The sequence below is a fragment of the Podarcis pityusensis genome (assembly GCF_964106645.2).
Source record: "Podarcis pityusensis genome assembly, chromosome: 12".
NCBI classification, from domain to species: Eukaryota; Metazoa; Chordata; class Lepidosauria; order Squamata; family Lacertidae; genus Podarcis; species Podarcis pityusensis.
This window is the reverse complement of record NC_138037.1, coordinates 22,783,837-22,807,720: the sequence shown is the minus strand read 5'-3', so window position 1 is coordinate 22,807,720 and position 23,884 is coordinate 22,783,837. Positions and strand designations below refer to the sequence as shown.

General features: G+C 40.5%; 1 protein-coding gene across 2 annotated transcripts in view; it reads left to right on the top strand.

Moving 5' to 3' along the window:
* The window catches only part of SPAG6 (sperm associated antigen 6), a 49,504-nt gene that overhangs the window by 8,635 nt on the left and 16,985 nt on the right, over positions 1-23,884 (top strand). The window contains exons 3-6 of one of the 2 annotated variants that reach the window (XM_080974475.1): positions 8,155-8,321; positions 12,430-12,613; positions 17,702-17,907; positions 19,081-19,254. In XM_080974475.1, coding sequence (XP_080830601.1) covers positions 8,155-8,321; positions 12,430-12,613; positions 17,702-17,907; positions 19,081-19,254 — 731 coding nt within the window. The remainder of the gene's footprint in view (positions 1-8,154; positions 8,322-12,429; positions 12,614-17,701; positions 17,908-19,080; positions 19,255-23,884) is intronic. The other variant, XM_080974476.1, reaches the window with a different exon arrangement.

The following is a 23,884-nucleotide window of genomic DNA, read 5'->3' as shown; positions in this document are numbered from 1 at the left end:
TTAATTTCAGTGGGTCTACTCTGAGTAAAATTTACTGCCCATCAGTTTCAAAGCTGCACTGCACAGGCAACTGGATTCTCTGCTACGTTTCTTGGGATACTAATCTTGGATCCTGCTGTGGATTTGTTCTGCTCCTTCAGTAACAGTCGGCAGTTGTGATAACAGATATATGGTACTAACTGAGTTTAAAAATAGAATAGCCCAAGTTGCCTCCAGTTGCCTTTCACAGACAGGTCTCTGCACTTTTACAGTGAATGCAAACATATGCAGAGATCCTCTCTATGTGGTTTGGGTTCCACGTTATAGAAGGAAGAGGAAGAGGAAGGGGGAAGACTGATTATCTTTATATTCCTCTATCAATCTACTGATCTAGACTACTTGCCCACCTATCCCTAGAGGTTTGGGCAGGCAGCTTTACTAAAACGAAGATTCAAATCTGTAAATAAAATATGAGTCAACATGCCACAATACAACATGGGAATTTAAATAACCCCAATGTTAATTTAAGTCTCACCGCCCCCCCCCCCGCCCAGTGTTCAGGTTTGGTCTTTGCTAAGTTTCCAGGGGAAGATCCTTAGCTGTGGCTTAATCCCTAGCACACTGTCATTTGCGGCAGAACCACAGTGTATAAAAGCCAGTGCTTGAATTCTAGGAGGAAAGGAGGAGGCACTTTAGGGAAATCCATATTCCATCCCCTGTCCCTCCTCTCAATATTAGCTAAATCATACCCCACCTTCTAATAATGGTAGCTGGGAGGGCACCACAAAATTACTGTCCCCCTGTAATTTTAATACTGATAAAAAGGGTTTTGGGGATCAATTTGGACCATTCCATTTGCGTAGCGCTGTCAATACCTGAATGAAAGGTAGTCTAGTTCCTTTGCTTTGTAGTGGTGAAAAGTCAGCAAGTCATTTCCCATCCCATTGCAGCAGTAAAAGCAGGCATCCTTGTTGAATGTCTCACAGCTGGCAACATGCAGCCTTCAAGGGAAGAGCTCCTCTTGGGGATAGCATGCTGTCGTATGTGGGAGAATGTGATGCCTTTAGTTTGGAAGCCCTTTTGCCACCATATCCTCCTATGTAGACTTTTCCTTGTGTTCTCTTGGGAGTGCTACTCTTCAGCCCGATGAAAGGCTGCAGATGTTGGATGCTCAGGTCCCGACATATGGAGGTGGCATGGGGGTGGAGAGAAGCACTTCTTCTGATGAAAATGCTGCTAAAATATTGGCAAGCAATTTGCCCATCAACTTTTTATTTCTGCCCTGCTGTGATTTATGTTCCGGGTCTGTTTCTGCGTTTAATATTTTCTTTCAGGCATTGCCTTTTAAGCATATCTATATCCTTTTGGCAGTTTCAGATCTGGAGGTTTGGTCTCAATATGCATCATTATAGGCAGCTGGTGGCCAGGCCTTTTAAAATGGGGGTGGTGAAGTATCTCTTCTGAGCCAGTCAGCACTGATTGCAGGCACATTTCCAGCGGTGTATCCTTGCTTGCATTTAATCTCTCTGAAACTATCTCTGTACTCTCTTCCCCCAATCAACCGTAGGGGAGTTTTAGAGCCCCCTGTTTCTTAGAGTCCACAAGTGCCGCTGGGATTTTATCCTCATGAGAATATAAGATTACTCTCAGAATATAGAATACCCTTCTGCTTTGCATGCAGAAGGTGACAGTCAGTGTAGATAATACTGAGCAAGATGGACCAGTGGTCTGATACAGTACAGTGGTACCTTGGTTCTCGAACGTAATCCATTCTGGAAGTCCGTTCCGACTTCCGAAACATTCAAAAACCAAGGCGCGGCTTCTGATTGGTTCAGGTGCCCTGGAAACAATAGACGACAGCTGCATTGGACGTTTGGCTTCCAAAAAACGTTCGAAAACTGGAACACGTACTTCCGGGTTTTTGGTGTTTGGGAGCCGAAATGTTCAAGTACCAAGGTGTTCGAGAACCAAGATTCCGCTGTATAAGGCAGCTTCCTATGGATGGAGAGTTTTGTCTCCCCAGGACTATCCTAAGACATTTTGCAGCCTGAGGAAAAGGACTGCACAGGGATTTTGTTTTTTTTAAATAAATATTTATTAAAGTTTTCACAACATCACAAAATAAAAAAGAAAAAAGAAAAAATACAAGATAAAAAATAGTTAAAAACAATTCCATCTTTTCATCACTTATCTTTCATTTACTTGTTTCCCGGACCTCCTCATACCTCCCTTTTTTGTATTCCAGGTCAATTTATTAGTTCAGCAATTCCTTTCCCTCCTTATTTTATCCTGATCTTTAATCTTAATATATTATAGCATTAAATTTTTACCTGTTAAGAATCCAATTTTTTCATATTCTTTTAGACCATTACAGCTAGAAACCACTTAACTTCAATCCAACATCATTCTAACATTCATTAATTTTGCAGTATTTCTGTAAATAGTCTTTAAATTTCTTCCAATCTTCTTCCACCGACTCTTCTCCCTGGTCTCGGATTCTGCCAGTCATTTCCGCCAATTCCATGTAGTCCATCATTTTCATCTGCCATTCTTCCAGAGTGGGTAGGTCTTGTGTCTTCCAATACTTTGCAATAAGTATTCTTGCTGCTGTTGTAGCATACATAAAGAAAGTTCTGTCCTTCTTTAACACCGATTGGCCGACTATGCCCAGGAGAAAGGCCTCTGGTTTCTTCAAGAAGGTATATTTAAATACATTTTTTAATTCATTATAAATCATCTCCCAGAAAGCCTTAATCCTTGGGCACGTCCACCATAGGTGAAAGAATGTACCTTCAGTTTCCTTACATTTCCAGGACTGCACAGGGATTTTGACAGTTGGGAGGGACAACTCACCTGTCATTCAGCTGACTTCATGAATCAACTACAGTGGTACCTCGGGTTACAGACGCTTCAGGTTATAGACGCTTCAGGTTACAGACTCTGCTAACCCAGAAATAGTACCTCAGGTTAAGAACTTTGCTTCAGGATGAGAACAGAAATTGCGCGGCGGTGATGCGGCGGCAGACCCCATTAGCTAAAGTGGTGCTTCAGGTTAAGAACAGTTTCAGGTTAAGAACGGACCTCCAGAACGAATTAAGTACTTACCTGAGGTACCACTGTACCCCTCAAAGTTGGCTCACAGGGGTGGGGCTCACAGTTAACAGTCTGTCCCACTGAGCCAAAAATGTTCCCCACCCCTGCTGTGCCACACCTGAAGACAACAGATTACCTTAAGGCATACAAGTCAGGTTGTGTCTGGTGACCACAGCTCTGACCTGTTATCCTACAAAGGGGTTTAGACACTCCCACACTTTGCAGTTGCTCTCTTCTCCTCCATCATGGAAACATTTCTCCCTACCTCCTGGTTGGTTGGTCTAAATCCCTCCCGCCCCCTTCTGAAAACCTCATTCTTCTATTTCTCCTCTTTGCCTTTCCCTCCATTAGTTAAGGCCTTACCTAAGCCACAGCATTGGACAGGGCTGAGATTTCCCAAAACTTTCTCCTCTTGCCCCAATCTCCACCTGTACATCAGTGATGGCCTGCAGACCCTGAGGAGGGGGTAAAAAATTGCAAGGAGGCAATGCCACCTTCTCTCTCTTACATGCCACCAAGCCCAGCTCTTAGTTTGGGGTCCATCAGGTTTCAGGGGTACTGGGCAGGTTTTGGTTTTGCTATTGTATTCTCGGAGTGCTTTTTTTTTTTTGCATTGGGACAAATGGCAGATATTTTCTGTTGTGGGAAAAGGTGTGCTCATTCAACAACATTGTTCACGTGTGTTCTAAATGATAAGAACACATGAGAGTGAGGCTTGGCTAGGGAGGATTGCTAAGGATGCATTTTGGAAGTGGTTGCTGTGTTGCAGGGGAGAGGGGTGTGAGGATGTAGCTTCTTTCTCCGTTCTTTTGTTTAGGTACTAATGATGTTATTTTATGGAGCTTATTGCATTTTGAATTGGATTTCTATCTGTAAAGATTTTCTTTTTTAAGATAGCATTTTGTTTTCCTTTTAACTAGGCTGCTTTAAATGTATATTGCTTACCTTCCTCTATCATGTCTTATTTTGATATTTTGGAAGTGATTTTAATAATAGCAATAGCAGCTGCAATAATAATAATAATAATAATAATAATAATAATAATAATAGTAGTAGTAGTAGTAAAAAAGTGATTATTTTTGAAAAGCCTTTCTGGATCAGACTAAGGTCTGCTGAAGATGCCCAGTATTTTGCTTTCATTGGTGGCCTGCCAAATACTTACAAATTGGACATGAAGGTGGTTGTCATTTCCTGTTAGTGGTGGTATTCAGAAATATTCTGCTTTTGTAGATGGAGATTTCATTTAGCTAGTTGTTGATAGGCTCAGCCACCAGGAGTTTTGTTTAATCCTTTAAAAAGTCATTTAAGCCAACGGCCATCATCATATCTTTGGTGTATGTGTGTGAATTCCCTGTGTAGTGTGAAGAAGCATTTTTTTTTTCTGCCCTGAATCTACTGTAAATTGACTTCATTGCGTGACCTGAGTTCCTGAGTTATGACAGAGGGAGAAAGATTTCTCTCTCTATATTGTTCATAACTTCATAAACTGCTATCGTGGCACTTGATTATGCACATAAACTCAAGCTTTAGTTCACATTTGTTCTTTTCATTCAAGTGACTTATTTTCTTCTGCTCAGTAGGGTTTTTAAAAAAAGGAAAAAAGAAAAAGAAAATCAGAAGTACATGTCAGAAGCTGTGGCTGAACACTACCACTGAGTAATTTTGGTATTCTCTCTGGATAGTTTCACTTATCTATGGAACATACTGCTTCAAAAAACCTTGTATCATGCAGTAGGCATACACTAAATCTTTTACACAGGGACTGTGCCATTGTCTAGCTTTGACTCAGCACAAGTGCTGTGAGGGCTACAGTAATTAAGTATATAAATAAACAAGAGTCGCTGAGGGTTGCTTATAATTGCTATCCGAAGGGAATAGATTATAGAGGTTGTTCCCCAGTTAAGTTGTTTCTCATATACATAGCACAATGTGGTGTTATTCCTTCAGGACATTCTGATGGGCTGATATGACACATACTTAAGTTTTGGACCGCACAATGGAATTTTTTAAATGGGTATTTGCATTTCCTCTTTGATGTAATTGAAACATATTAGCATATGTTTCTATACAGAATTAGACCACCTTTTAAAAATCACTTAGATATTTGGAACACTGTTATCACCACAGTGGGATGAGGTGAGTACTATTCTATTTTTAGGTTTCCTAAATTAACTAGGTCTGCACAACCAATTAAATTATTTTTATTGATCATATGCCCTTTGACTAATTAATTCATTTATCAGTTTGAATTAAACATATTTGCACACCACAGACACCAACTGAAGATCCTTTCTGAGATAATGAAGGGAGTTGCATTTTTTAAAAAATGCTCATTAAATTTTGAGATATTAGTTATTTTAAATTTTAAATTTTGTTTTCAAAATATTCAGTGTAATGCTGAGATCTAGAAGCTTAACATTAAAAAAATAATCATGATGTTACAACAGGTCTCACATGTCCTTGGAACGTCTCCAGATAGTTCACAGTGACAACCTTTGTTTAGGGCTTAGTGCTCCCTACCTAAGCCCATTGACATGTTTTCTGTGAACAAAGTCATTTTACATTGGTTTCCTGTAATTTATCATAAACTGCCAAGCAGCTCATGGCCCATAGTGGTTGGGTAAACTAGGTTATTTTAGGGTAGTGGCTGCAAGATAGCTAAGGTAAATTGGTGGGCTCATATTTAAGACTGTTAACACAGATGAACTGCCTTTTAAAATCGCTAAAGGACAAATTTTCTCACCCTTTTGTTTGTGGGTGGGTAAGATGGGAATTTAGATTTGCATGTGAATACAAATGGAATGTCATACTTATTCCAGATTAATTACCACAATGTACAATGGTGCAGTCTTATGCATATTGGGTACATGTGTCTTTAGAACACCTGTGCTTTATTATTTTCTTAACATTTTACTGAATTTTGTTGTTGTATTTTACATTATTTTGCATATTTTATTATGTATTGTCCTGGGAATGTTTTTTTGGGTGGGTGGGATGGGAATGCTTAAAACAGATAATTTATTTGAGTAAGTACAGGCTTACTTTACAAAAGACTAGAGCAAAACAAGAAGGCGGAGGTCAAAAAGACCAAAATTGCTGATTAAATTACATTGTTTTGAAAGGGCAGTACTTTCATTCTGGGAGCAATGTGGTTACTGCTTCCTTTTGACTCCATCCCATAATGCTCTGCTGACATTAGGACGTGAAATTCACATGGGACATTGCTCCTTATTCCCAGACTAAAATGTAGTATTGGCATGGAAAGTCACCATGGTGCCAACTCTTCCCACATGCAAACATTTCTGTTCCAGTGTTTCTGGTACAGCATGGGCAGTGACCACAGAGGAAAAGCAAATAGCTTCCTCTTCTCATACAAGAACCAGTTGTAATCCTCTTGAGATAATGCAGATCTCCATTTTGAGATCTCCATTTTTCTAATCCTCTTCTTTCCCCGCCCCCAATGATTTTAAGCTAGTTCTCTCTGCTTCCGAACATTTTAAATTTTACACCTGTCATTCAAATACAGTGTGTTTGGGGGAGGGTGAGCATCTTGCTGATTGACAATAGAGGTTGTCATTCAACAACAGATTCAGACAAGGACTTTCTCAGAGGATAGAAGTCTACCCACTCAAGCTGATATTGCACAAAGCTGTTTGGAATTCCTACGTGGCAGCTCCCTCTCCAGAGCCAGCTGGTTGTGTTCAGCAGGAGCCATGGGAAGTGATGACCTTTCTTGGGTGCACCAAGAAATTTGCAGCTGTGTGCCAAAGAGTTGAGTTTTGCATGTCAGCAGCTGCACACCACCAGATGGCCATGGGCAGGAAGCAGGCACAGGCAAATTTCAGACCACTGTGGTGTACCCAGTGGAAACTGGTTTTCATGAGGTGATGTGTGGATTTCTTCAGCTGTTTTCCTAAGGCAAATAGCGTCAACGAAGGGAGGAGACGGCCCCATTATTGGGATTGCAGTAGTTCCAACACTGAAGGTGGCATTTGCTTTGGAGGAAACTTCCCCTTGGGCGCCCTCCTTTCACTATGAGTAGTCGAAACCATATCTGAGATTAGGTGACGGGTCTCTGTGTCCCAGAATGTGACTTTACAGGAAGAGATTAGATCTGGCGCATCTCTTTTTCTAGAAATGAATCACTGGCCAGTGAAAAACTACAAACCGACTGTTGTGTATTTGTGCTGAAGAAATGTTCTTCATATTGACTAAAAAGCTGACTTAAGCGGTTGGAAGTTTTGCTGGATTTGAAGAATGTGGTAAAGGTTGAGTTTGTTTGTTTGTTTATTATTCAATTTATACCCCACACCTCCTCCAGGGAGCTCAGGGTGGCACATATTATTCCCCTTCCCTGTTTTTTCCCTCATAACAATTGTGTGACTGGCTCAAAGTCACCTGGTAAGCTTCATGACTGAGTGAGGATGTGAATCCTGGTCTCTGGTCTTAGTACAACATTCTAACCACTACACTACACAGTGGTCAATCGGATGCCTATGGGAAGCCTGCAAGAACATCATCAGATGGTCTCTTTTGCTTCACCAGCTGCATTTGTGCAATATCAACAAGCCACATTAGTAGAGTATTAATATCTCAGAAAATTAGTTTAATAATTTAGCAGTATAAAACTGTATCATAGGTTGTGATTACTGTGTCTTTGCATTTTTGTTTTTTTCTTCACCATTATATTCATGCTAACACACACTTTCCCCTAATATATGCATCCTTGTAAACATTGTTTGGGGACATGCATCACAAATTCTGAGGAAATATGGATTTCAAAGGATTATTCTCATATTGTTTTGGTTCTCATATTGCTTCAAGAAGGGCAAATTAGGTATGTTGGCCTTTAAATGTGAATTGAATTTCTCCCCGATTCCTAATGGTGTCGCCCACTTTGGATGGGTAAAATGTATACTCCAGAAATGGTTCTTAACACAGAGCTTAGGTTTACTTGCAGCAGATTTCCTTAACGTGAGCATTCAGTGTGTTTTATTTTATTTTATTTTTCTCTTTTGAAAGTAGCGTTTGATTCGTTTCTCTAATTACTGTGTGGACTTTCCCTCCTTTCTCATAACTCAGGTGTAATGGCTCTGCTGAGGCCCCTCCTATTGGATGTGGTTCCAAATATTCAACAGACAGCTGCTTTGGCCCTTGGGAGACTTGCCAATTATAATGATGACCTGGCAGAAGCTGTAGTTAAGGGAGATATTCTTCCGCAGCTTGTGTATTCATTGGCTGAGCAGAATGTAAGGAACTATTATTTTCTTAAAGAAGCCTTTTCTCACTGCCATATGGGGTTAAAATCTTCTGCCTTATATTTATGTTTAATATATGTGCCTGTTTTATGTATATTTTATAGATTGTATACATTATGTTTTTTAATGGAAAACTATTCTGTCTTAATTAGACTCTGTAGATTCATGTTTTGTCATTGCCACAACATACATGCTTAGTGCATTGATCCCTCTTGATAGAAGGTGTCCATAATTGTAATTTAATGACCCTTTTAAAAAAAAGGAAAAGGAGAAGATTTTATTCTTACTTCATTAGCTGAAGTATATTACTGGTAATTTTATTTCCTGAACTGTTTAATGAAATGATGGCATGGAGAAGGTTGTTTTGTAAATGAAATAATTGGAAAACACACACCCAGTAATTAGCTATTTGTTAACAGTGACTGAGTAAAATGCACGTAAGACTAAATTTTGTAGCATAAATGATACCACAACACATGAGAGTCTAGAAACCCTTAGCAGTGTAATATCAAATGTATTTGTGTTTGAGTAGCAAAATATTTTTAAAAACTTTTATATTTGCTGATAAATAGGTTGCATTATATAGTCAAGTAGTTCAATCATTTTGATCTTCTTGAAATAGTGTACAACATGCATGGCATTTGTGACATGGTGTAGGTCTTGCACCAGATTGCTGGGGTACATGCATCCTCCGGCTATTTCTTTTTTTAAAGACCAACTCAATGAAATTGACAGAAAAGGGACTTTAAGGACCTGTTACAATCTTTCCTAACCTTGTACCCTCCAGATCTTGTACTTCAGCTCACATTAGCCCCTGTTGGCATGACCAATAATCAGGGATGATAAAAGTTGTAGTCTTAGGGTTTCCAGGTTCCAACCTGGTGTTGGGTGCCATGTCTTTTAAAATCACCAGCAAAGCATCAGACAGGGCAGCTACGTCTTGCCTGTACAGTCCTTGGTTTTCTCATCCTTGAGAGCCAGTGTGGTGCAGTGGTTAAGAGCGGTAGTCTCGTAATCTGGGGAACCGGGTTCGATTCCCCGCTCCTCCACATGCAGCTGCTGGGTGACCTTGGGCCAGTCACACTTCTTTGAAGTCTCTCAGCCCCACTCACCTCACAGAGTGTTTGTTGTGGGGGAGGAAGGGAAAGGAGAATGTTAGCCGCTTTGAGACTCCTGAAGGGGAGTGAAAGGCGGGATATCAAATCCAAACTCTTCTTCATCCTCGCCCTTTTGCTGCTTGCATAGAATCCTGCTTGTTCCTGCTCTCTTCTCCTTTAAACAAGGACCCTGTTTGGAATCCAGAATTCCTTATATAAGCTGTGCTTTCTGGCTATACTTATTTTCCTATCATTGAACTAATAACTTCCTTTTGGAACCAAGAATACTCTAGAATGAATGAAGTACCGAACATGGTATTTCTCACATCCCTGCAGTGTTTCAGCTGCTTTGGTGTTTATTGTCTGATCTTACGTTGTCTTCTGTTTTTCTGTAAAATCTTTTCCCTGCCAAAAATGCTCAGTTTTGCCGTAAGCTATAAAAAACATTCTCACTAGTGAATCTTTTCTTCTGCTTGTTACTCAGATAAATGGTTCCTTAGGAAGATAGCTGGTGAGATTGAAAATCTCTCTATGGTAAACAGACACTGAAAAAGGGGTGCACAGACTTTACATCACTACCAGCTACTTGGGCATTTCTTCATGGTTTGGCATAAAATGTGGCAGCAGAGTGGCAGCTATTAAAGTCTCAGCACTGATGTGAAATTTGGTTAGTCTTATTTTTTCTCCAATGCTAAAAGTTATCCCTGAGCTGGCTCTGAGTGTGTGAAGCATGTTGGTGCAGTGACATCAGCCCCTGGGTCTGTGACGCTTTATAATGTGTATTATTTCAGAAGTAGTTCATTTTGAATAATAATAATGGATGCAGTCCTTTGGGAGTTTAGCTGTGCAGGCACCAGTGAAATGAATGGGAATTGCATAGATAGGCCTCCCTGCAGATTTTACCAACCAATATTAAAAAGCCTTTGAAACACAGCCTCCTGCTTAAAACATAATTATTTGAAAGTAATAATATGCATGCTCTGATGCACATACAAGTACTCGCTAGTAATAATGCTGGCACTCTTAAACTCTTGTCCTCTGAGCAACCACCAACATTTTGCAATATTTTGTAGCCAGTCTTTGTAGTATTGGTGTATGACATGCAGCAACTGCTGACAGGGTTTATTTTTTCCTGTTTCAAGATCAAGGTCTATTCACCCTGACCATTCTTACGGTATTTTCTCATTATTTTTAAAAGTAGGAGTCTTGTTTAGATAGTATCTTTCTCATATGCAAGCCTTGCACAATTCTTTGCAATATGTGTGCATGGACAGCAGCTAGGCAAATCATTTCAGGGGTGCTGATGACCTGCTGAGGCCTAGTTGCACCACAGCCTCAAAATCACACCCTATCACTTTCCTATTTCAGCCCTCACAATCTGTAAAGTGGGTTCAGTCCTTTTAGTCATTCTCACCTCTTTGTGTATGCATCTGTTGAAACAGGCCTGTGCAGAGAGGGGGATGTAGCTGGGTTCACTTACCCCAGGCCTTGGTGGACTAAGCTGGCCAGGTTCCCCCGCCAGGGATGGGCTGCTTTTTTGTTTGAGTTCATAAGTTTATTCTGCATAGGCCTGTGTTGAAATGGTGGAGCTTGTCCACCTTTTACCACACAGATTTCCAATACGTACAGTCGTACCTCGGAAGTTGAACAGAATCTGTTTCAGAAGTCCATTCGACTTCCGAAACTTTTGGAAACCAAAGCACAGCTTCTGATTGGCTGCAGGAAGCTCCTGCAGCCAATAGGAGGCCACGGAAGCCCCGCCGGACATTTGGCTTCCAAAAGAACGGTCGAAAACCGGAACACTCACTTCTGGTTTTTGATCGTTCGGGAGCCAGAACGTTAGACTCCCAAGGTGTTCGGGAGCTGAGGTACAACTGTATAGCAGGATGACAGGGGAAGTCAGCTGTGACTTTGCCCTGGTTCAGGCACAATACAACTGGCCCCAACCATTTTGTGCGAGAGAAATGGACCCTCGCCTCTAGAGGCGTTGTGGTTCCCCCACAGTACCCATCATTTTAGACAGCTGGTGGAAGGGAGGAGTCATACCCTCCAATGTTTTGCAGCGGGAAACTGGAATGCCCATCTTCTGGGGTTCACTCACTGCGTGAGTCACATGACCTGTTCGAGAGCACGACACCCCCAAAATGTTCATTTTTGGGCACCATGCTCTTATGCAAGATCACAGCCCCCCAAAACGGGATGTCCAGTTGAGGGGTCTGGAGGAGCTTGTGTTCACTCTCCCAGCACATGAAAGAACTGGAGTATCTGACTCCTGAATATCTGTTTTCCTTTAAAAACACCGCCAGTGCTTTACTTCAAACCAGCAGTTTGTTCATACTTTTACTCCGAGTTAGAGATGGGTCCTGAGAACGAACAGTCTGTTGGATAGTCCCTTCAAAGCACAGATGGGTTGCTGCTTGGGGAATATTGCTTGGCTGTAATAAAGTATACGGACATGACTGTGGCTTGTGGGAGGGGAGAGGGAGGTTCTGCTTGGCTTCTACAGGGCAAACCACAATGTAGCATGCTGGGGGAAGCAGGGTTGCACTTTTAGCTTAAAGTTTCCTAACCTGCTAGGATGTTCAAAGACCGGTTTAGTCATCTGCTGCATATCAAATGTATCTCTAGAGACCTCACAAGAAAGAGCATGCTGTAAAATTCCCTACATAGGAAGCTGCCTTCCCTCAAATTCAGTATTGTCTCACCTCCAGGACTGGAGCTTCTCCCAGCCCAGCTGGAGATTGAAATGGGACCTTCTGCATGCAAAGCAGCTACTCTGCCCCTGACCTATGACCCTTTCCCAAATATACTCCCTTTGTATATACTGTACCGTATTCTCACAGTGAAAAATACACCAGAAAGCCCCTCATGCCCTGGTGTGATAGGAACAAATTGCTCAAGTTGTCTAAAATCGTTTAGTGCAAAGTTTTTCTGTCTTGCAAGACCTTAGAAAAACCCTCAGATAATTGCAGTGTATTCTCCTCTCCCTGATTCTTCTGCAGCGTTTCTACAAGAAAGCAGCCGCGTTTGTATTGCGAGCAGTTGGAAAACATTCTCCCCAGCTAGCCCAGGCGATAGTTGACTGTGGAGCACTAGACACGCTGGTCATCTGCTTGGAGGATTTTGACCCCGGAGTAAAGGAAGCTGCGTCCTGGGCCCTCGGCTATATAGCGAGACACAATGCAGGTAACAGCATTCCTAACGTTGAGAATGTTTTTGTGTGTGCTAACATGGTGACAACTGTCAGAGGGAACACAGAAAGAGCATGGTCACAGCTCCTTTATTGCCAAATAAGCAGGTAACAGGCCAAGCAACATCCATTGTAGCTTCATGGGATAGCATGTGTCAGATGCGATATTAGCAGATAAGAGCTACTGTAGCATAATGGATATTCAAATTTTGCCTTAAAATTAAATATGGGGATATTAATGCTGACCCACCTTACAGAATTGTTGGCAGGAACACAGAGTTAATGTATGCAAAATTATTTGAACACTCAAAAAAGTGCCATATAAATCAGGAGTGAGGGAAGAATTAAGGGAGGCAGTAATGAAACCACAAGCACTACTTCCTAAATCTCCCACTTGTATCTAGTGATTGTAGCTCTGTGGGCAGGGCGTAACTACAGTTCCCAGGACTCTTTGGCGAGGAGTCCAGTGCTTTAAATGTATGGTGTGGATCTGTCCATAATCACAACTGCTTTGTTATAGAGTTTCTAGGCCATATTTATTTGTGTATTTGCAAGAATATTTATAAACTGCCAACTCGCAAATAATATTAGTAGAATGTATAGCTGAGGTAGAGAAGTGGATCTGGTTTGTGGTCCAGATTCTTATCTTCCCCACTACCATCCCTCTACAGGACCAAGGGCCTGCCAACTGTCAATCACCTGACATTTGAATGATGACAGCACCTATGTGATTTGGGGGGCTTGCAAAGGCCCATACCCCATGCAGGGGCCCAATACAGATCCCTGGAGCCCTGGGGAGCTGCTGTTCCTCTTGCTTGTTTTCATTGCCTGTTCACCTGCCCTCTCCAAGCATGCAGAGACAAGAGTGAGGAGGTGAAACAGCAACATCCCCTATCCTATGCTTTCCCTCTGGAGTGGTTGTGTGGATTAGGTTTAGAGGGAGAGGGCATGTCAATTGGCAGTGGGGCTGGAAACAAAGAGGAGGTGGGCCTACCCAGAAAGGTGTTCCAAGGATCGCCCTCCCAAGCCTAGAACTAGCACTTTGTAGAACAATATGCTAATAGCTAGCAAATATCCATGTATATAAGACCTGTGCTCCCTGTTTCCTCTCTGCCAGCTTCCTTTTAAGTATGTTTAGAAACCAGAAACAACCAAGTGATTATTTTTTTAAAGCGTAGAATTATACTTACATCCTTGGCCATATTTTTCAAATCTTCCACTAAATTATCAGAATAATTTGTTTTCCAAATCACAGAAAGCTTGCATGACAATGCTCCTGAATAAACTGGAGGGAAAATAATGGCTTACGAAAAAGAAAAAAGAGAGCAAGATTTATTTAGGAAAAACCAGACATATAGGAAAATAAAGGAAATGTTGAATAGATTTCTAACATGTACACTATCCTAGTTTAGACAGTGAAGACTAGAAGACAGGGGGAAATACTTGTTACAAAGAGTTCGTAAATTACCAGAGCATGCTTCTAGAGAGCTATGCCTCTTCTCCTCTCATGAAGCAATTGTAGATTCAGACACGCAGAGAACCTGTGTCCATGGAAACAGTAATACATAGCAAACAAAATGGACCACACAGCCGATCAGGAAATCCTCTCTCTCATACGGATCACAGTCTTTGATTCTGAATGACATCAGACCTTGTGGGGCTGAGCCAAACCACAAACCACTTTTCTGAAGTGCTCCATTTAACAGTGGACAATCAATATGCAGATGGTTGCAGGTAAGAATTAGAAAGCGAACTGAAATCTGATCAGTACAAACAGTGGTACTGGAATCCTAGTGGGCAGTAAGGCATACCTTGGAGTTTAAAGGAAGACCTTTACAATGGTGTTAAGGGGTTTCCAGATGCATCTTGACCATCTTGGTATGTACTTCCCAATCTTCTGAACTACAGTAATGTTGATTTTAGCATGCAAGATGGAAATCCATGATGGTCACAGTTTTGCTGATACAATAAAACCAGGAGAACCTGCAACAAAATATTGCAGTGTATTCCTGGTGCGCCTCCTCAGCCAGCCTGGAACAGTGGTCTCAATCTTAGCTGTGGGGGAGCAGGGAGATTTTCAGGAGGGAAACAGGAGAATAGGATACTGTACATTTCCCCCCTTTCCACCATATTGAGGTCTTCCCTATTGTGCCATAGCATTGGAGGGATCAGGTTTTCAGGTTTCACTGCAAGCTCCAGACCTAAGCATTACATAGCAGTGGGTGGAGTTCTAGAGAAAATTCCTGTATGTTTCAAGGAGGGGAGATTTTTAACCTCCCAGCACACATCATACTAAGCCTAATCCACTCCTCCAAGATTTTTACTATAAATTCTTAGGAGCTTGAACATGCATGTTTCTTGTCTCCCTCCCTCCACCTCCAGATTACATGTTTTTCCTTCACTGACACATAAACATTATGTACACCCTGGAAGCTTGTAGATCCTAATCAGACAATGTTTGTTTTAAATTTTAACTTACACGTTTATATACTTCTACAACGCCAGAGTTTTTTTAATATATAAAAAATTGCTGGCTTACTCTTGCATGACCCCATTTTGTTTTCTGACAGGCATTTGACCTCCTAAGTTCACTCTTACAGGGAATGATACAATCTGATTTATAATATATATATATTTCCCTTGTATCACCTGACATAGGTCTTCCATCTGCTCCCTTTATTTAAACTTAACATTCTTTGTTCAGAACCCTTCTGTGCCTTTCCTCTGAACTAGGATTAATTCCCATAGCCTAATTCTTTTTTTAAAAAATCCCTCCTCCACCACCACCATCCCCTTCTTCATCTAGGTTGTGGGTGTTGGAGTGAAATAGTGTTGTTTCTGGAGTGTGATAAACAATGCAAAATCTATATAGTATTCATTTTCTGAGAAAGGGAAAATAAGCTTTTATACATAAACATGCATGTACCTAAATTTATGACAGAACTCTTCAAATCTGAAAATGTAAACGAGAATATTTTCAATATTCTGTTTTAAGATGAAATCATATTCATTATATTTTATCTACAACTTGACACACGGGGAAAAGAGGGAAGTCACAAGTCAGACATCTCTTCAGATAACCCTGTAGTATTTAACAGCAACATACTAAAAGAGCAACAATTCAAGCAAAGGCCTATTAATTAAATGCACTGGCCTATTAGCTTAAGATCCTTTTTAGATTTTTGTTTGGATTGTTCAGTTTCGTTGTTGTATAAGTATTATATTTAAGTTCCAAACCTACTTCTCCTTGTGCAGTGTAAAATGTAGTTTCTAAGAAGTGGGGAAAATACTTCAGTAGAATGTTTTGTTTTATTTATGAACTTTCCTTACCAGCATCCAGTCCATTGGGATGAAATTTCACTGTTAAGTCTTAGGACTAGACTATGATAGGTTGTTCAGAATGTTGCATTTTTCAGTAAGTTATGCTATAAAAGCAAACAGACCAATATGCATCTATAGCAATATTCGGCAATAGAAAAATATTTTGAGTTTTATGACAAATGCAAAATAGTCAAGTATGTTGTAAATAAAATGCAGGCTTCATATTGAAAAACCTATGTATTTGATCTTGAGTACGATCCTGAATATAGTGCAGTAGACTTTCGTACTTCAGCCCATAAGAGCAGTATCTTTGGTCAACTAAATTTAACAGCAAATTAAGAATACTGTTTTTGTGCCATTATAGGTGCCAAATACAATACCATCAGTCAGATTTTTAATGATTGAAGCCAATGGCTGTTACTATATGAATAATACAAAACCAAATAAGAACATCCAAGAGTAAATTTAAAAACTTTCAGGACTGCAGATTATCAAACCTTTAAATTATAAAATTCACCAATTTATTTTAGATTTAGCTGTGTCAAACCCTGTTTCTAATGTGGGGGACTGGAGCATTTTGGCTGAATGGTGCTCTTTAGTAACTATATAATAATAAAATATATAAATTATGCCACGAGCAAGCACATCAGTGGAGAATCCAAGTTTGTGGTTATAACATGGTGATTGGGAAAGTTCCACTGAAGGCTTTGATTGATGGACTGTAAATGCAAAATCAAAGTTGAATCCTTGAATTACAACAGCTATTTGTTGCCATGGCAGTGTAAGGCAGGTTAAATGTTAAAGATAAGAGAGTATGTGCATAACAAGGAGAGGACCTAACAAAACCTTATTTAAGAACCTATAATAGCCCATTTGAAATTAATGGGGTTTGTGTTCATTTTTCATCATCTCCAAAAATAGCCCTTGTTCTATTCCATGCATTTGCTATCCCGCAATTTTCTACTTCAGTACTGAAGCTAATGACAAATATGTGGAGGGAGGGTAATGAATTTCTGCTATAACAGTACGCTGACTATATCAGTTAATTGTGGGTTCTTGGGTTAAGATGCAAGCAACTGGCCATGGCAGCTTAATGCAACTGTCTGTTGCAGTGATTTAATGTAGGGAAAGACGGTTATTGGTAGTTTACTGATGAGGAATGCGCTGTTGAAAGAAAGAAAGAGCATTTTGATGTCCAAAATTAGCAAGCCAGATTTTGCAGTGGAGTCTACTATTATATATAGATTTCTTCTTCTTTTTAAAAATTGAGTGCATTTATTTAGGCATGTTATTTTTTTGCTTCGTCTACGAATGGGGATTAATGCCATCTAAATTAGCTTTGTGGGAGAGGGGGACACGTTTTGGCATTTTGGCTTTTCTTTATTGTTAGCTGTGCAGAAACTGCTTGCCTATTGATCAGTGCCCCAACAGTCAGGGCTTAAACAGCTGACATCTGCTTACTCTTTTTAAACACACACACACACACACACACACACACACACACGGTAACGAAACCATTTCAGCCTAATCTACCTCAAATGTGTACATGTAAATGGAGGTCCATCTATTGACCTGTATTCTTTTCAGCCAAGGATTGGTCCACATGGTTTATGAAACTAGGAGGGCTGATTTGAAATGCAGATGTCAAGGCACTGAAGTACACCCTCCCCTCTCCCCCTCCTGCTGTATCTGTCAGGGTGAAAAATGGCTTGCACAAGGGTCAGTCACCCATACTCGCTTAATTACTTTCATTGGACCAACAGAACTGTCACAGGCTGTGGTGGATGCTGGAGCCATTCCTCTCTTAGTCCTCTGTATCCAGGAGCCAGAGATTGCTTTGAGAAGGATTGCTGCTTCCGCGCTCAGTGATGTTTCAAAGCATTCTCCGGAGTTAGCACAGACGGTTGTGGACGCGGGGGCAATTGCTCACTTGGCTCAGATGATCCTCAACCCCGATGCCAAACTAAAGGTACTTTTTAAACTATTTTCCCCTTCTCATGACATGGAACCCATTTTCAGCTGTGATGGCATGTTGAGAAAAAAATGTATTAATCTAAATGTTGGATTCTAAAGGACTCTTATCTCAAAAGACACATTGCTAACTTGACTACTGGTAACAAAGTAGAGATCCGGCTGCTTTTAATGTGACTTCTGTATACATACTGGAAATAACTGGTGGGAAAGGAGTGAACCCACTCACCTTTAAATGTTGAGATTATTTGGTTTCTAATCAGCAGTACATATTCAGATATCTGTGACAATTATCTCAAGGGCTGGTCCAAGGTATAGTGGTATTTTCTTTACATTTGAAACCTTCCTAACATTGATTCAATAGGTCTAATATATAGTGTGAAGTGCTGTAATGGTGTTCTTAAAATGGTAATTCTGCATTCTTAAGCACATGCATTTGGTCATAGTTTCATTTCTTTTAGTGGTACTTGGTTCCTACTAAATCAGCTGAGAAACTTGGTACAGGACTGTAGGTTTCTCATAATATATATGTTTTCTTTTTTACTGTTTAATTTCATAGCTATTTTCTACAGAAAATCATGACACAATAAATGGATAGTTATTTAAAGGACTTCAACTTCCTTTGTCTTTTTAATAATATGGTATTTTATGCCAATTAACAGCAAATGGCATTTTCCACATGCATGTTTAATTAAAATAGTTTTTTTTAAAAAAAATATTGTTATTTCAGATATTAAAATTTAAATTATAACAGCTGCTGAAAAATTGTGGGGTCTGTACTTTGTAACTTAAAAGAAAAAAGCAGTTACTTCATGTGTAATGCTTTTAAATGAGACCAATAAACTGCGTGTCTTCGGTTTTGAATTTCTTGTAGCATGAGTGCATTTTCTTCCACTCTGATTCCATATTTTATTTACTCAAAACTAGCCCCTCTGAACTTAATGAGACTTTCTTTAAGTAAATGTGTTTTTCTTGATAATTATGTTTTGTTTGTTTGTTGCTGTTACACTAGGAGGACTGTGAGTTTTGTAAAAGTTGTGGGTGGTTTCATTCTTTCACAGCATGAGAGGAAGTTTTCTTTCTTTTTTATTGTTCTATATGTGTGTGTGTCTGCGTCTGTAAAGTGTTTGCCCAATAAGCCATTTATAAAACAATCCTTCCTATTTACCAGCGTCAGGTGCTCTCAGCTCTCAGCCAGATAGCAAAGCATTCTGTGGATCTGGCAGAAATGGTGGTTGAAGCAGAAATTTTCCCTGTTGTACTCACATGCCTGAAGGACTCGGATGAATATGTCAAGAAAAATGCTGCAACTCTAATTAGAGAGATAGCAAGGCATACGCCTGAGGTAAAACCTTGAGAATGCAAATACAAGGTCATGTTATTAGTGTGTATACTTTAAATAAATGTTAAAAATTCCCAGTATTATTCTGTCATTAGGCAAAGCGAAAAGCTCTGTGGAATTTCCATTGGTGGGAAAAAAAAAGAGAGGAAATGTTTGTTGCTGTTATTGAATGTGTTTGGAATACAAATAGGGAAATGGGCAAAATAGGCTTTCCTTGCTTGTGGGTTTCATTATGGAGAGTATTCTTAACGTTTAGGACACAAAGGAGAGTGTAGGGAAGGCAATTATGAAGTGTGTTTTTTCTTAAACTACCATTCAACACACAGATAAGTGCTGTTAAGATCTCTCAAATCAATAGATTTAAGCATGTTTCAGGGTGTGTTGAATTGTGGCCCCTCAGTTTTTGTGACGTGGCCCCTTCAGAATGTCCAATCAGTGTGAAATCCATTTTTTAATGTGCTGCCCTAGCAAGATACTAATACTTACATTACCTTTAAAATGCTTATTGTATACTGATGTGAAAATCTCTGAATTCTACATCATGTTTTTGAGCAGATCTGAGTTAAGCTCAGTGCATGGACTATGGACTAAAGTAAAAATAAACTGATAACTAAGTGAGATCCATCTGCCTCCATTGAACTAAATACAGTGAATCACATACTGCATAATTGTCTCACACAGATTCCCTCTGAAACAAATGTGGGGCTCCACATGTCAGGTTTGGGACATTACACCTTACATTTCTTCTGCAAACGTTGCGGAACCTCAATACCTCAAATGCTCCAAAATTTGACTTAAAAAAAAACCCCAGTGTTCAAATATTATCAACTAGGCTGAGAAGGTTATAAAGAAACAAGAGTGTGTGTGTGTGAGGGGGAGCTCCCCCCTCTTGTGGTTCGTGAACATTTAGAGCACACTAGGGTCTCATTATTGAGAGCTTTTTATTAATTTAAGCCACAAAACCCCACGTCGAAATCCGATATTCTCATTATTTCAGGTGCTCTGGGGCTTTAGGGAAAACCCCCCAGATGCCACAGGGATAATGTGAGAGGTGCTGCTGGGGGTGGGGGGAGGAGGAAGGATTTGGGGAATCCTTGCTGTAGTCAAAACTTCCTTTGTGCCACAGGAGCACAATCTCCACAGGAGTCCTCGCTCTGCTTCTCAAAGCTCATGCATTTGAAGCAGAGGATTGGGAGGGGGAGGGGCTGCTGGGTTGCAGGCTGGAGCAGCCTCTGTAGATGAATCTGGTATTGGGCTCCAGCGCCAAGGATTTATTTCTCACCAGGCCTTTTCTCGGATGTAGGATTTGATCTTGAGAGAGTCCTGTTGATACTTGTTCTTCAAAGGACAGCGTACTACATATACACAGTTAGTTTTCCAAAGCGATTCAGCGAACAAAATTGGCATCAAATGATGAAGCCAAATTGAAACAACGCACAGTATTAGTTTCACTGTTTGGCTTTCATTTGTCAGGCTGGCTGGTCTTGTTAAAAATTAAAGCAGTGCACAGCCCTTGTATGACTTTAAATGCTAGCCGGAGAGGTGGCTATTAAATATTGGAAAGCAAGATTTATTTGTCTTCAACTGAGTTGCTCGAGTAAATAGGCCTCGAAATAGGAAAAAAATGGCTTTATTTATTTATCTGAGGGATTTATAACCCGCCCTGCCATAAAATTCTGAGGGCAGTTACAAAATGTAGAAATACAGCAAAATAAATTTAAAATGTACAACTTTTAAATTATTCTGAAATATACTAAAACAGTAAAATCAACAGGAGCGGTATGAAACCCATAAGCCCCGCCAATATAAAACAGACCAAACTGAAGTAAAATAAAATTTAAAAAGTCTTTGCCTGGTGCCCAAATGCCATCAGTATAGGTGTCAGGCAAATAGGTCTGGTGTCAGCTCCCACCATGGTGAGGCAAATGCCAGGTCCACTGCTGCAGACATCAGCTTCCTTATATAAAAAAAATCAGCACAGCACTCTGCAAAAGAACCATGAGGTGAGGAAGCTGTAGCCACCATATTAATATCCCCAGAATCCCTCCAACTTCTGAGGTGGGGCCCAGAGACATTCTGGGGAAATTTCTGGGGAAATTAAGTTGGTGGTGGCTGCAGATTCCTCACCTGATGTTTCTCTGTTGCTCACACACTCTGCTGCTTTCTATGCCACTGCTGCCATTGGGTAAGTTTGTGGGCGCCCAACCGCAGCAGTACTGTAGGGACCACTCCGGGGACCACTGCTCAGAACCCCTACAAACCTGGCAACCTTCTGTAGATGAGCCTCCCCGGGGACAGCATTCTGCAATTGGAGCACCTCCAATGAAAAGGCCCTTTTACCAGTAGCCATTCACAAAACATTGGATGGGCAGGATACCCCAGAAAAGGGTCTCTGATAAGGCTCTCATTTTAGATAGACATATGTAGAGATAGGTTTTTTTAAAAAAAGTCTGTTTGAAGGTTTCTTCACTGTGATAAGAGTATAGTCTTGAGAAGTAGTGGCATAAGCAGACTCTTGGAAAAGCATATTTTAAAAATCCATTAAGGATGCAGTCCTGCACAGTGATGTGTGTACAAGTCCATGGATTTCAGTGGAACTTTTAAGTAAATTTGTACAGGCTATGCTTCCATGAATATCATGGGTGTAGCTGCCTCCCCACCCCCACCAAATCAAGTAAGTAATTAAAAATACTTAACTGAGCAAATCTGTTGCAGATAACTCAATTCTGCCCCACCCCCCATAAAGCCAGGCCCCTTCTAAAATAAATCCTGGCTACACTCATGATGAATATCATTTCTCAGTGGTGAAACATGTTCACTAACTGCTACAGTGTTCTGCTTTTAGGGACTGTTTTGAAAAAAGAGAACACAGTTGCTGGGGACACTTTGCATCACTGATCCAAAAGCTCCGGTGGCTTTTAATTTCTTTGCAAGCACACTTCAGGGTGCTGATTTTAACCTATAAGGTCTTGGATTAAACAGTTCCAGACAGCTATGTCTATAGTTTCCTCTCCTAGTTTTGTTATACTTTAAGTTACAGGGAGAATGCATGCTTGGAGAGCTGGGTTCAAGCTCTCAGGTGGCTGTAAAATTCACATATGTGGCTTTTGGCCTCACTGCCTAACCTACCTGGTAGGATTGTTGTAAATAGAGAATTGAGAAACTCTGCGGATGTCACGTTGAGCTCCTTAGAGAAAAGGCAGGGTGGCAATGTGATAAATTAAAGCTGGCAATTCTGTCTGTGTGATGAAAGCATATTCTTGATGGCCTCTTTCCAATTACCTCCCCTTGGATCCATGCCAAAGCCAGAGAATGAATATTTTCTGGAAGTATTTGGGGTGGGGGCAAGATCCTATTTAGGCTAATTTAAAGGTCAAGATTACTATTGAGTGAGTTCTCTCTTAGGATTAACACTGAACCTTTCAGGTAGGGATGAAAATAAAAAACTAAAAATGCTAAATGAGTTTCGTATTGGGTTTAAATAATCTTCATCCAGTTTTCTTAGGACTCCAGTGGTGACTCACCACACCTTCGCTTACCAGGGTTCTTGGGAATGTTCACCCTTAAAAAGGAAGCAAGGCTCTGAATGCTGAACCAAGAGCATTCATTCTGTGCTCAGAATGTTCAGCTTTTCATTCATTTGTCCATGATAAATTTGACTTAATCCTTCCCATCCCCAATTGGCCATGTCCTTTTGAAAAAAAAAAAATAGAGTAATTTGGAAAGAAGTTGTGGCAAGAAAGAGATGACACTAAAGAGCAGGTCAGTGGGAGAAAGAATAGGATCCTTGGGATCCTATTCCAGCACAAGCTTTTTCCATTGCTCTGCTTTAATTCCACAGACAATATAATTTTCAAACTTTGCTTGATAAGAGCTGGAAGCTTTCAAAGTTTACATTTTACACTGCACAGTGCACATGTAGACACCCAGGAATGTGAACAGGCCTGCATTTAGTGTATAGGCATAGTCCTAAATGTTTGAATGTGCTTAAACCCACTGAAATAAATTTAGGCTTGCCTTACTCTTTATTAGGAAGTATACCAAGCACTTCCATAGCTCAGTGGTAGAGCATATGCTTTGCATGTAAAATATCCCAGGTTCAACTCCTGACATGTCCAGATAGGGCTGGGGAAGATTCCTGTCCGAAACCCTGGAGAAGTGCTGCCAGTCACTGTAGACAGCACGGACCTAGATGAACCAATATTCATATAGGTCATCGCTTATGCACATATCTTGAACAGAAGGGGCATCTATACGCCTGTGGGTGACAGTGGTTTACACCCTACACCATAACTCCTTATATGTTGCCTATGTAACAATGTATTTACACATACACCCCTTTTGTGTGTGCAGCACTGCTTTTCCACTGAAGCAAATGGGAAAGTCCTTGTGGACCAAAACCTCTGAATCCACGAGAATAATCAAATCTAGCTATGTATTCACTTACAAATCAATACATCCTAATGCTTACTAGTAAGCTCCTTGTCTTCAGCTGCACCCTAAGATTTCTGTGGAGCAAAATGGGTTTGCCCTGGTTGCTAGGGCCAGTAGAACAGGGTTGATAAACCTGTTCCACTCCTGATAGTGTGAATTCAGCCCTATGGCCAATAGTCAGGGATGATAGGAGTTATAG